General features: G+C 50.0%; 1 protein-coding gene across 1 annotated transcript in view; it reads left to right on the top strand.

Moving 5' to 3' along the window:
- TLL2 (tolloid like 2) overlaps window positions 1-13,653 on the top strand; it is a 97,202-nt gene that overhangs the window by 54,410 nt on the left and 29,139 nt on the right. Inside the window, exons 6-9 of the mRNA XM_059660937.1 lie at window positions 1,078-1,256; window positions 2,219-2,324; window positions 6,010-6,134; window positions 8,709-8,824. Coding sequence (XP_059516920.1) covers window positions 1,078-1,256; window positions 2,219-2,324; window positions 6,010-6,134; window positions 8,709-8,824 — 526 coding nt within the window. The remainder of the gene's footprint in view (window positions 1-1,077; window positions 1,257-2,218; window positions 2,325-6,009; window positions 6,135-8,708; window positions 8,825-13,653) is intronic.

The raw sequence follows: 13,653 nt of genomic DNA, 5'->3' as shown, positions 1-13,653 counted from the left end.
AAGAGAGAGAAACATCTATGATGAGAGAGAATCACTGATCGGCTGCCTCCTGCACAACCCCCACTGGGGATCAAGCCCACAACCCGGGCATGCGTCCTTGACTGGAATCGAACCCGAGACCCCTCAGTCTGCAGACTGATGCTCTATCCACTGAGCAACACCAGCTACGATAAGGGGTTTTGTTTTTAAAAATTAGCCAACGTTGCATAGGAATATATATCAAGGATAGATCTTTGACTTACTATATATATATCCTATTTAATAAAAGCCTAATATGCTAAGTGTCCGACCATTTGTTCAAACATTTGACCAGTTGCTATGATGTGCACTGACCACCAGGGGGAAGATGCTCTGACCAGTAGGTTAGCTTGCTGCTGGGGTCCAGCTGATCAGGACTGGGCGAGACGGGCTGGACATGCCCTGGAGCCCTCCCTCGGTCCCTCCCCAGCCCTGATCGTGCACCGGTGGGGTCGCTCTGCCTGCCCTGAACCCTCTCGCAATCTGGGACTCCTCAGGGGATGTTGGAGAGCCGGTTTCAGCCTGATCCCTGCAGGTCAGGCCGAGGGACCCCACCAGTACATGAATCCGTGCACCAGGCCTCTAGTATATATATAATCTTCATGGTGAGGTAATGGCTATTTTAATTTTTTGTTTTATACCTTTCTATGTTAGGAATAATGATAAATGTTACTTGAAAAAATAATTGTGACCAGAAGGAGAGTCATCCCTAAGGCTCTCTGATAACAGTACCAAGATGCATCTTTACAGAAATGCAGCTGCCTCCTTTCCCATCTCTTTTCCTCATCATCAGTGATGGTCCAGCCAAGACTCAGAGTGGAATGGTGGGGGAGTGTATGTGCTTAATTCCAGGGAGAGAGCCCGTGAATTTTCAAGAGGATCCATGAGCACCAGAAAGGTCAAGAACTTTTGGAGGTTATTTCTGTATTGGGAGGAAAGTTGCACAATGAGAGAACGTTCAGCTCTGAAACTGTGTTTCTTTTAGACACCGCACACACGCACACATTACACCCTTGCTGTTCCCTGACCTGCTGATTTGGGTCTTTCTGCACTGTCCAGCTGTTGCTCCTATGTTGGGCGCCGAGGAGGAGGCCCACAAGCCATATCCATTGGGAAAAACTGTGACAAGTTTGGCATTGTGGCGCACGAGCTGGGCCATGTGGTTGGGTTCTGGCACGAACACACCCGGCCAGACAGAGACCAGCATGTCACCATCATCAGAGAAAACATCCAGCCAGGTAAGGCGCCTGCGTGGAGTCTGGGAGTTAAAGGCCAGGAAGGTAACATCCCTGGGGTCAGGCAGGAGTGAAGGAGAGAGGGTTTGCTGGGAGCTGACCAGAGCTCATTTCTAAATACGAAGGCAGGGACTCCACTGTGTGGGCTTTTGCCACCAGCCTGCCACTGTCCCTGTGTAGCCTTTCCTGGGAGGTCACCTGTTATAGTTTGTAGGTTAGAGCGGAAGCAAAATGACTTTCCATGTTGTAAATGTCAATGAAATCTAAATCCGTTTCCTTAAAGGAACAGAACCGACCGCAACACTGTTGCTGAATCAAAGCTAAAGCCAAAAAAAGAGTTCTGGTTGCTTTTCTAAGAGTCATTTTTGCTGACATAGGCAACCCATCCTTTTGAAACTGAAATACAATTGGGACATGAGTACAAATAAAAATAATATTTCTGCCCAGAAACATTCTGCCCCAAGGCAGGTAAAGTGTCTAGATTTGAAAAAATACCTTCTCGTGTTAAATAATTTTATATAGAAGTTCATTCACATTAGCCGTGAAAGTATCTGGTTGAAGAATATGGTTGCTTGAAAAATGTTTTCGAGAGTCTGAATCGTGAACTGTTTGGGATTGCACTGAACTCTGACTTGTTTTCTTTTGTTCCTTCAGTAGCGAGAGCAGAGTTCCCCCTCCCACCCCAATCAGGTTGATAACTAGCCTGTCTGCAAACTTAGTGTAAGAGTTTGGAGTGGCATTTGGGGAGAGGTGTTGGGTAGTGGGGTTGGGAGGATGTAGGGCTTACTCTAAGTTTCAAATTTCCAATCTTAAAAGCAGCTACAAGAACCACCACCAAGGGGGTTATTTGACTGCTCGGGCTGACAGAGCTTCCGGAAGTCGCTATGGGCCCCCCTTCCCCCCTCTGCCTCCTTTCAGGTGCCTGCCTTGCTTTTCAAGGGCCTTAACAGAGTGTTGTGTCACAGGTCAGGAGTATAATTTCTTAAAAATGGAAGCTGGGGAAGTGAGCTCTCTCGGAGAGACGTACGACTTTGACAGCATCATGCACTACGCCCGGAACACCTTCTCAAGGTCGGAACCTGTGCTTCGCCTCGTCTGTTTTATTGTGCCTGCCGCAGGCTTGGGTCGGATTACTGGAGGTCTGCAGAGAGCGGGTCTCCGCATGCTCCTCGCACGGTTGGTGTGTCTGTCCTTGAAATACAGTGGCCTCTGGGCTGCAGTGAAATAAAATCTAATCAGGCTCCTGCTAATAAGACTGAATCCCATTGTGAAGTGGGTGTTCCATCATGCCTAGTGTCACAAGCAGCAAACTGGAAAAGGGACATGATCGAGAGGCCGGCTGCCCTGATAACCGAGAGGCTCTGTGTCACATTTGCAGTGGGTTGGGGGGTCTTCTAAAGCAGCAGCCACCAACCGGTGGTCCGTGAGGTCTGAAAGGTTGGCGACCGCTGTTCTAAAGCCTGACCTTGAAGTAGGCACAGAGGCGTTTCCCAGTTCTCCTCGAGGAGGCTAGGTCTATTGGAAGCTAGATGGTGTCAGAGCTGGGAGGGAGGGTGCTAAATCATGGCTTCATTTCAGAGGTGAAGAAGGTGAGGCTCCAGCCAGCTCGAGGGCACGCAGGTCGCTGGGGTTGGCGTGAGAACAAAGATCCAGGTCTCCTGGCTGGTGGTCACACACGATGGTAGCTGAGATCCCCAAGTACAGCCGGACCCGTTATTTACGGGCGGCGTTGGCAGGATCTGTTTTGATGAGTTAGTGTTGTGCTGAACCAGGTGCTAAATATTTTCAATACTGTCCTGGCGTCTAGGCCATCCCACTATTCTGTATATAGAAGTGCTCCCTGCCCCCAGAGGAGGTCCCTCAAAACCTCAGTTTCCAAACCCGGCGGAGGAAGCCTCAGATTTCCATATGGCAATGAATGAGGCCATATCTGTCCGTCCTTCACCCATCTGTACGAGGATAAATATATAATAATAGATAATAGATAAATTATAGAGCAATACAAAGAGTTATGACAGCTACAGAAACAAGACCCAAGTGACCAGCTTCTCACTTGGGCCAACTTGACACTGGTTCCCTCATGAAATCAGTGCTTTGTCTCCACTTGGCAGCCTGCAGCCCCTGGGGCTGATGTGGTGTGGCCCAACTGGTCCCTGCTCCATTTCCCAAACCTGCTGGCCACCCAGGGCCCAACACCCAAGCATCCTTCACTCTGATCTCTGATCCTCCGAGAGGCTACTGGCCTTTCCACTCCTTGGGAGCTTAGAATTCCTTAAGGACAAGCTGGCAGAACTCACATGACATCACTTCTGTCACATTTTATTGGCTGGAGCAAGTGACAGAGCCGGCCCAGATTCAAGTGATGGAAACCTAGATACTACCTCTAAATATGGGGAGTGGCAACTTCATGTTGCAAAGGGATGTGGATATCGGGAGGCATAATTCATTATTTTAACAGTCAGCCACAACTACCTTCTCATCTCTGCCCCAGCGTTCACAGTGGCTCTGGCAAATCTATTTCACAGCAAGTAGATGCCTGCCTTGCCCTGCCTGCGGTTTTCTGCATGGATCTTCAGAAAGCTCCTTTGTTCAGTGGGATGTTTATCAATGCCATCCTTTTTTCTAAAATCTTTTTTTTTTTAATTGATTTCAGGGAGGAAGGGAAAGAGAGAGAGAAAGAGATAGAAACATCAATGATGAGAGAGAATCATTGATTGGTTGCCTCGTGCACGCCTCCTACTGGGGATCGAGCTCACAACCCAGGCATGTGCCCTTGACCAGAATCGAACCTGGGGCCCTTCAGTCCACAGGCTGACGCTCTATCCACTGAGCAAAACCAGCTAGGGCTATCAGTGGCATCCTTACTGGTGGACTTTCCTGCCCACTTTTTGTCAAACGTTTCCCACTCCTTAACTCCCTGTCATTACTTCTGCTCACATGTCCCCGGTAAAAGAGCAGAAAATGGTCCAAAGAGCATTTACTCATCTGGGAGGCAAATGCTATTTCTGCTGATGGGAAACCCAGTCTTCGTGTGTCTTGACGCCTGAGCTGTCTTCTTCCAACTTTACTCTCTTGAGTTTATTGCAGCTCCCTCCCTCCCCTTGGTTGGACCGGGGCTGTGGGTAGTGGTGTCTTTGGAGGACGTGTGGGGCGAGGGTCCAGGAGATAAGGAGACAGTTCTCTGGTACAGTGTTGTCTTTGGAGAATTCTGAGTGGACAGTTTTATTCCCTAAGGCAGTGGTCGGCAAACTCATTAGTCAACAGAGCCAAATATCAACAGTACAACGATTGAAATTTCTTTTGAGAGCCAAATTTTTTAAACTTAAACTATATAGGTAGGTACATTGTTATTAACTTAATTAGGGTACTCCTAAGGCTTAGGAAGAGCCACACTCAAGGGGCCAAAGAGCCGCATGTGGCTCCCGAGCCGCAGTTTGCCAACCACGGCCCTAAGGCATCTGCCAAACCCTTTCTTAGTTTAGCAGAATGCCAATGCTAAGAGTTGTCCTACATAAAGGGGGGGGAGGCATTACTACAGTGGTTTACACAGGGAACGTCTCTTGTTGTAAACATCTTCCAGCACCCCCCACCTTGCTGGCGGCTCAGGATGTGCTGGGGTGGGGATGGGGTAGGGGTGGGGAGGGGGAGGGCTCAGGCAGGGGGCACACCATACCCGAAGCATGAAGGTGTGCGTAGGGCCTGTCCTCAGCTGGGCATCCTGGTATTCTGGCATCCACTTGTCTGTTTTGGTCATTTTAGACTTTATTTCCATGGGAGTAGAAGAAGACATTAATGTTAAAAGGAATGGCTGAGACCATCTAGGCCAGTGATGGCGAACCTATGACACACGTGCCAGAGGTGACCTGCGAACTCATTTTTTTGGTTGATTTTTCTTTGTTAAATGGCATTTAAATATATAAAATAAATACCAAAAATATAAGTCTTTGTTTTACTATGGTTGCAAATATCAAAAAATTTTTATATGTGACACAGCACCAGAGTTAAGTTAGGGTTTTTCAAAATGCTGACATGCCGAGCTCAAAAGGTTCGCCATCACTGCCCTAGGCCAATCTCTTATTATTCAGAGAAGTAAACTGAGGCTCAGAGAGGGGAGGGGACTTGTCCGAGCTCACTCGGGTGGCAGAGCCAGGCCTTACATAGAAATGCCTAGGTCCGGGCTCTCTTGGGCACCCCTAGTTCTCTGCATTCATTCATCTCACTTTCTATTTGATTACCCCTCTTGCCAGCGAGTCCCCAAATTCCAGTCCCCATTTTTACCGGCTCATCTAGCACTTCCTGACCAGCCCCTGGCAGTCTCATATTGTACAGGTTCCCATGAGCTCTCTGCAGCCTCTCCAAGACTTGTCCATGCTCAGCACTGCCCATTGCACAGCTCCAGGGGGGCACCACTCACATCGTCATCTCTCTGAATGGTGCTCCCTGCAGGTTTGCAGCGTGGTGGCCCTGGGGCCTGAACCTGTAAAGCGCTTGGTGGAAATGCTCAATAAACATCAGTAAGGGAAGCCCTTAGGCCACTGGGCTAGGGCATATTTTTAAACTTGGCAGTCATTTTCCCATTGGAAAGGGAGCAGGCAGCTGATGAAATGGAATGCTCAAATGCCAGCACGAGAGCTGCGCAGGGAGGAGGAATGTCGATGGGGTCATGGGCAAGGAAATGAAGACTGTAAATCCCAGCGCGGTCCCTGACAGCCCTGACTTTTCTTTCTCCTTCTCTCGCTTTCTGTTCCTCCTGCAGAGGGGTTTTCTTAGACACCATCCTCCCCCGCCGAGATGACAGTGGCGTCAGGCCAACCATTGGCCAGCGCGTGCGGCTCAGTCAGGGAGACATCGCTCAAGCCAGGAAGCTGTACAAGTGCCCAGGTAACTGAGCCCTGGGAGTCCCAGGACCCCCAGAGCGTCCCCAAGCACGACTCCACTGCCCTTTGCAAACATTCTCCTTGGCTGGGAAAACAACTTGGGGAACTTGGAGGGACGACCTCTGGCAGCTGTGATTCCTAATGTGCTGCTGTTAGAAGGTGTGGGGTGGTATAGAAAGCCCAGATGGTGAGGTGGTTGCCCGCAGCGAGGTGAAGAGTAGGCCTGGAGCCCACAACTTGTGGGACGCTGCAGAGCTCTGGCAAAGCCTAATGTTCAGAAGAGGAAGGAGGCATCGTAGGACCACAGTGCACCCTGTAACGGCAAAGGCGCCTCTCCTTTCTATGGGAGTAAAGGGTGTGTTTTGGCAAAACAAGAGGCAATGGTGTTGCAGGAAGACCAAGCATGAAGGAGAATGCTTTTGGAAGGAGGGAGTCAGCTCCCCAAATCCTGGGAGGTGGAGGGGCCTCAGTGCTGTAAATGAGGTCATTGCTGTGGTCTTGGGGCTCTTCTAGCCGTCCAGGTGCTGGCCAGTGGCCCGCAGTCTGCCATTGAAGTCTGGGCAGTACACTGGGTTCATAGCAGATGCCCACTTCTCTGCCAGTTCAGAAGCCTGCTCCCCTTGAACTTGCCCTCTTGTTTGCCTTTTGTCCCCTTGACTTCAGCATCATCAAACCCCCTGCTGCCTTGGGTGGGGGGGGGGGGTGACCTCACACCAACCCCTTTAAACTGCTGAACTTGAATGCAAAGCATTGGCTACCACAGCCACGTTTTTACACTGATGGGACAATGCATTGCAGCTTTTTGGGGTGGAAAAAGGAAACTCCATTACCAACAGGTCCAGTAACCATTTTCAACCCCTAAGACCAGGCACACAGTTGATCATGGGACAGACTATTTGAAATAGGGGCCATCCTAGAATATCTGGGTTATCACATCGCCCTAAGCAGCGGGGTCACGGGGGCTTTGCTCCATCATGAACCTCTAGGAAATATGTTCAGCCCGCTATTAGTCATCTGGGGGTGCATTAGGGCTGCAGTACAGGACACACATATCATGTATCCCTGCTGGATTGAACGAGAAACCTTATAGCATTCCCTGGGAAATGCCATCGTATTTATTTAGTTATAATGTATATGCCTCTTACTTCCCAAAAGGATTCGAGGCAGCTGGTAAATACCGTGGAGCCATACAGTAACGTATCTGTTCCCGCAGAATGTTGATGATTATTCTGAAATAATTTCCATGGAGCCCTCGGGGGTGGTGACTGCCAGGCATAATCCTCGTGATGCCTGGCAGTTGTTCGGTAACATGATATGGAAGCCCCGCTATCCAGGACTTCCTGAGGTGAGGATGGGCCGCTCTCCAGCTACCCCTTCCTGCAGCTCCAAAGACGGCAGCTCCCAGGAGTTTCAAGTCGTAGCTGAAAGCGAGAGTGGTTGCTATGCAGAGTCTGAATTGCACTCAGGAAAATGTGCAGAAGGAACTTCTTTCCCACGTTTTGGGGGTGGCCCCATAAGAGCAGGGGCCCCCAGCAACCCAGTGGCTATGTCTTTGGGGTCTGAGCCCCGGGGAGTCAGGAAATATGAAACCTGCAGCGTCCAAGCTTCCTCATCCAGGTATGAGGACAAATTAGGGAAATATTTTCACATACATAAGGAGTAGGCTTTAGAGTCTAAACCAGGGGTGGGCAAACTTTTTGACTGGAGGGCCACAATGGGTTCTTAAACTGGACCGGAGGGCCGGAACAAAAGCATGGATGGAGTGTTTGTGTGAACTAATATAAATTCAAAGTAAACATCATTACATAAAAGGGTACGGTCTTTTTTTTTTTTTTTTTTAGTTTTATTCATTTCAAACGGGCCGGATCCGGCCCACAGGCCATAGTTTGCCCACGGCTGCTTTAGACTCATGGCCCAGCAGCCCTGACACATTCAAGACCAGCATGGCCTCTTGTAGAGTGTTCCTACTTCCCGGGCCTCTGGTCATTTTTTTCCCCTGTTTTCTTGACTATTTGGTAGCTCATTTGGAAGTGGGAAGCAGGAAAAGAAGAGGCAAGGTTGAAGCTAATAGCTGATAGGAGTTTCAAAGCTTTTTTTCTTTTTGTGTTACCTACTTGGGCTTTCATATCCTTTCTGCCAGACATTGTTATTGGCAATTGCAAGGCTGCTGTGTGGGGAGCACTCACCATGTGCCAAGCATCGAGCTAATCCAGTTCATTTAATGCGGATGAGTTCATTAACCTTTTGGACAGGTCACACCCATTTAACAGATAAGAAAACTAAGGCTACCACCACACATCCTGCTCGAGAGCTGAGATTTAAACCCAGCTCTAGGCATACTCAATCCTGAGAGCCTCAGAGGTATTCCTGGGGTGTTCCTTTTTAGTGCCCAGACTCTATTTTCACTTTTATTAGCCGGGAAGATGCCAGTGGGCCTGGCACACTTCTTGCCAATGCGTTCTGAAGGCTGTGGCTAGTAAAGGGGTGTGTCTGCTCGGCAGCCCTGTAGAGGGCGCTCTGAGGCGGAGAGTGTGTGTGTGTGAGTGCCTGAATCCTGTTTGTCCTTTTGCTTGTGCAGCATGTGGGGAGACTCTGCAGGACACAACGGGGAACTTCTCTGCACCTGGCTTTCCAAACGGCTACCCTTCTTATTCCCACTGCGTCTGGAGGATATCGGTCACTCCAGGGGAAAAGGTAGGAACCTCAGGAAATGACCTAACAGCCTTTGAGTTGGGTGACGTGTGAGGAGTTATTATTAACAGGAGTAATAACAGCTGTTATGCTGTGGGCACCCACTGTGCGCCAGGCGCAGTGCTAGCTTGCCTAATGTTATTTCCTTCTGGACTTTTCGGCCAGCCTCCCTCATACAGATGGAAGCCTATACACTAAATGTCCACAAGAGGCATAAGTCAAGCCCACAGTGTGTAAAACAAAGTAGGTCCTATCCTTTTACCTTGATAAGTGCACCGTCAGAATGCCCTGGAAGGTGAGGAGCCAATTGAGAACGTCTCAAAGTGCTGCTCTGGCAGGTGGCAATATGGAGAGAGCTAGACACCAACCCACAGCTGCCCTCTCCTCCTCCCAGCCCCAGTCCCATCTCAGGAGCACCCAGGGTGACCCATCAGCCCACACGCCAGAGCACCCTTCACTCCTGCCTTGCAAATAGACATTGCTTGGCTGCCCCTGCAGTGGAAGTGGACGGCCCAGGTGTGCTGTCTTGCCCCGGGAGGATGGATCCAGGGCAGAGGTCCTTGCATTTCCTGGAAGTGGACTCAGGGGCTGTTTGGACAGGGAATCCCAGGATTCTGGGCTCCTGGTGTGAGGTCTAGAAGCTGGTCAAGCTCTAGGTGGGCATGTTCCTTTAGCTCTGAAGACCATGCCTCTTGAGAGCTAAGCCCAGGGCAGGGGCCACTTTTGCCCTCGTCGAAGAGGGTATGTTCATGACCCTACTGTAATGTGCATTTCCATATACCCACTATATGGACATGCAATCTGAGGCTCAGACCTTTTATAAATTACCCAAATTCACAGTAAGATATAGAAATGAGGACTGGGCCTCCGCAGTTCGAAACAAGTTTTCTACATGACACCTCTCTACAGTTCAAGTTATCTCAAACCAGATGCAGCTATCTTGGAAATGATAAGAGAACTGTCATACCTGTCGTAGCTTGTCTCACAAACCATAATGCTGGTTTATTGGGCTGCCCCATTCTAAACTCATCGAGGACAGAGGTTGTTCACCTCCAGCACCTAACAGCCCAACACCCAACATAACCCAGCACCCAACATAACCCATGGTACGGAGTCACACAATAAGTATTTGTTGAATGAAAGTGTGGATAGACGAGTGGCCGAGAGAAAAACCTGCAGCTGGGGGTGCAGTGAGAGGTCTTGGAATTTTTCAGGTGCCCATAGCCAACTTACAAGTATTCCAAATTCCTAACGTTAAAAGGTGTTCATTGAAATGTCACTTTAAACATAGTGTGAAAACTAGAGAGAAATAATGGCTAGGCATGATTGGCAGCATTTTCTGTGTACTGTTCTTAGCATGTTATGTAGAGTCTCTTGTTTAATCCTCACAAGTTCATGTGAAAGGTGCCATTACCACACTCATTTTGCAGGTGAGGGAATGGACCTGCCCAAGGCTACCCCGTTTGTCGCAGAGTTGAGAATTTGACATTTGAACATGCATTGCCCCCCCCCCCCCCACACACACACATGCTCACGCTCACGCTCACATGCACACACCCTTCCTCTGGCTCTAAGCATTAAGGCATTGTGGTTGTCCTGTTGAGCCTGAGAAACTCGAGACCTGTCCGCCTTGGGTGGATGTGCCATCCCCGTGCCTGCGGGGGCTGCTGTGGGAGGGAGGCAGGAAGGAAGAGGAGAAGGAGGAAGGGGTCTTGTAATCCCCAAATTGTTGAATTGCCCCTGCTAGCAGAGGCTCTGTGATGTGTGTGAACTGTGTAAGATTTCGCCCAGCCTTAATTATTATTGCTAACTGGGGGCAGGGAGAATACATATCATTGAGATTCCTGCACCGATTATTTCAATTTCTGCTTCACCCAGCCTTCCCCAGAGCTGCTGGTAATTAGCAAACTTGATTGATTCGCATTATCACCTCCTGTTCATCACCTCTTCCCCTATGGTCTTTATGGCTCACTAACATACTTCAAGTAATTAGCCTGAATAATTATCCCATTCATTCAGATCATGAATGTGTTACTGAGGAATTTGTAATAACATTTCCTTTCTGAAATTTTAAAAAACAATGGCTACAGAACCGTATTGCAACCAGCTAGCAAGCACTCCTGAGCCAGTCCACTGGGATATAAGCACTGAAGGGGGATGCGAAGGGAGTGGAAGGTACAATTTCTGTCTTCAGGAGACTTAGAATTTAGTTAGGCTCCTCCACACCCCTGGGGAGTCTGATGTGATTGAAAGAGGAGCATTTGCTTGGCACCAGTAGATAATAAAAATATTGTTTTTTATTTTATTTTTGTTTAATTGTCACCTGAGGATATTTTTTCCATTGATTTTTAGAGAGAGTGGAAGGGGGGAAAGGAAGAAGGGAGAGAGAGAGGGAGAGAAAGGTACATTGATAAGAGAGAGACCCATCAATCAGTTGTCTCCCACACACTCCCAGGTAGGGGTCAGGGATTGCACCTGCAATCCTGCAAGGTCTGTGCCCTTGACTGGAAATTGAACCTGAGACTCTTCTGTGCAGGGTCTGATTCTCTAACCACTGAACTACCTGTCAGGGTGGCACCAATATTTTTTTAAGCTTCTGAGGTGATTCTATATGCAAGTAGGGTTGAGAACCACTGGTCTAGTGTCAAAGAACAACATCTCTCTCTCTCTCGCTCTCTCTCTCACACACACACACACACACACTCACACACACACACACACACACACACACACACACACACACACTACAACACAGGAGAGGAGCTGGCCTGCTATTTTCTGGTACTGACTCTTCATTTCCTAGGAGGGCTCAGGGCTTTGTGAACTAAGGCACTCCTCGTCCTGAGACCTGAACACTGGGTGTGAGGCATTGCCCATACACTCTTTGCACACCTGCTCCGGGATCACGGTGAGAGGGAGAGGGGAGAGTCCCAGAGAGGGAAAGGCCATGTCCCTGTGGGTGTCAGAGAAGGACTCAGGGAGGGGCAGGGGCTCTTGAGCTGGGCCCGGGGAGGGTTCCATTTGTGTGGCTATATTAGGGTGCACTGAGAGATAAGGTCACCTATTAGGGTGGGCGCTGGAGGTTCTGGAAGGTAAGCAGTGACTTTAATTTATGAGATGGGGACAGAGGGAGCCACTGACGTTTTCTGAGCAGAGGAGGGCTCTAGCAAACATGAGACAAAAGTGCAAGATGGGTCTAGAAGCCCTACTGTGCAGACTGGAGGTGGGCACAGCAGCAGGAGTGCAGGAATCCTCCCAGCAGGAGCGATGCAGGAAGAGCTGTCGAAGGGGCATGGAGACTGCCTTCAAGCAGGGGCACAGACACCTTAAAGGAAAAGAGTCTGTCGGCATCATCGGGATAAACAATAGGGAAAGTAGAGATAACACCAGGTGTTGCCCCTGAGCGATGGGGTCGCCTCCAGACAGGAAAGCTGGAAGGGAGGTGCTTTGTGGTTTTTTGTTTTTGTGTTTTTTTTAAATATTTGTATTGATTTCAGAGAGGAAGGGAGAGGGAGAGAGAGAGAGATAGAAACATCAATTATGAGAGAACCATTGATCGGCTGCCCCCGGCACATCCTGGGGATGGAACCCACAACCCATGCATGTGCCCCTGACCGGAATCGAACCTGGGACCTTTCAGTCCACAGGCCGACACTCTATCCACTGAGCCAAACCAGCTAGGGCGGGAAGTGCTTTGTTTTGAGGTGGCTTCACCGTTTCATGGGGAGTGAAGAAGACAAGAGCCAGCAGAGAAGAGAGACCGTGGAGAGAGGACCGGCTAGTGCTGCAAAACCAGAGAGGAGAGGCTCACAGCAGAGGAACAAAGATGAATACTTAACAGTCTGTTCTATTTGGCGCGGGGGGGGGGGGGGGGGGCGCCCTGGAACCTTTGCCCTGCAGCCCTCCAGCCCAGGGGTTTACTTCGAGACCAGGGCCTGGGGCTGTTCAAATATAAACGAAAGTGGGAGGATGAAGATGCTAAAGAGAGTTGAACTGAGGGTGTGAACGGTTCCCCAGGTGGGAAAAGGAGTAGGGTCAGAGGTGCAGGGGCTGGAGCAGGGCTTCCCTCAGCGGGACCCTGCAGAGCAAGAAGACCTGAGAAATGATGGAGCAGGGACATGCTGAGCACGGGCCGGGACAACGTGAGGGCAGGGCTGGACGAGCCTCAGCTGCTCAGTGCAGGAGAAGGCACAGCAACCTGCAGGGTGGAACCCATGGGGGTGATGGGAGCGGGGAAGTCTGAACTCTGGGCCATCTGCCAGCGGAGCCCTGAGCTGGAAGGGTTGTGATGGGGACCAGGGCCAGTTCATGGGAGCAGCGCCTGTGTGCAGGGTCACTCAGCCCCCTGCACTGGTGGGGACAGGGCGTCCACTGAATGGCCTCAGGATGCGCAGAAGAACTGGAACCTTCCTTTCCAGTCCAACTGATTCCCACCTCCCAGCCTTCGCTCCTTCTCCTTTCCCCTCTGCGTCCTTGTTCCAGACACACACACAGGGAACTGGGCTGGGCGTACATACAACGCAGTGCAGGTCTGCAGGCTCGTCCTTGCCTTTGCTCATGTCGCCCTTCTCACCAGAATGCTTTCACCCTACTCCTTGGCCCACGGGACCCTTGTTCCCCTTAGCTTAAATGCCACCTCCTCCGAGAAGCCTTCTCCAGGGTCACCGGGCAGAATTCAGTTCTCTCTCCTTGGGCCTCCTCAGCACCCTTCCCATCTATTCCTCTCTTTGCAGCATTTATTCATGCTGTTCTAACTGGCTTGACACACCTGCCCTTCCCTCTCTGTCTGAGATCCTAAAGGCAAGAACCCTGTCTTTCTGATCCTTCTGTCT

This window comes from Myotis daubentonii, chromosome 13, assembly GCF_963259705.1.
Source record: "Myotis daubentonii chromosome 13, mMyoDau2.1, whole genome shotgun sequence".
In the NCBI taxonomy this organism is placed as follows: Eukaryota; Metazoa; Chordata; class Mammalia; order Chiroptera; family Vespertilionidae; genus Myotis; species Myotis daubentonii.
This window is presented reverse-complemented; position numbering and strand designations above follow the sequence as displayed.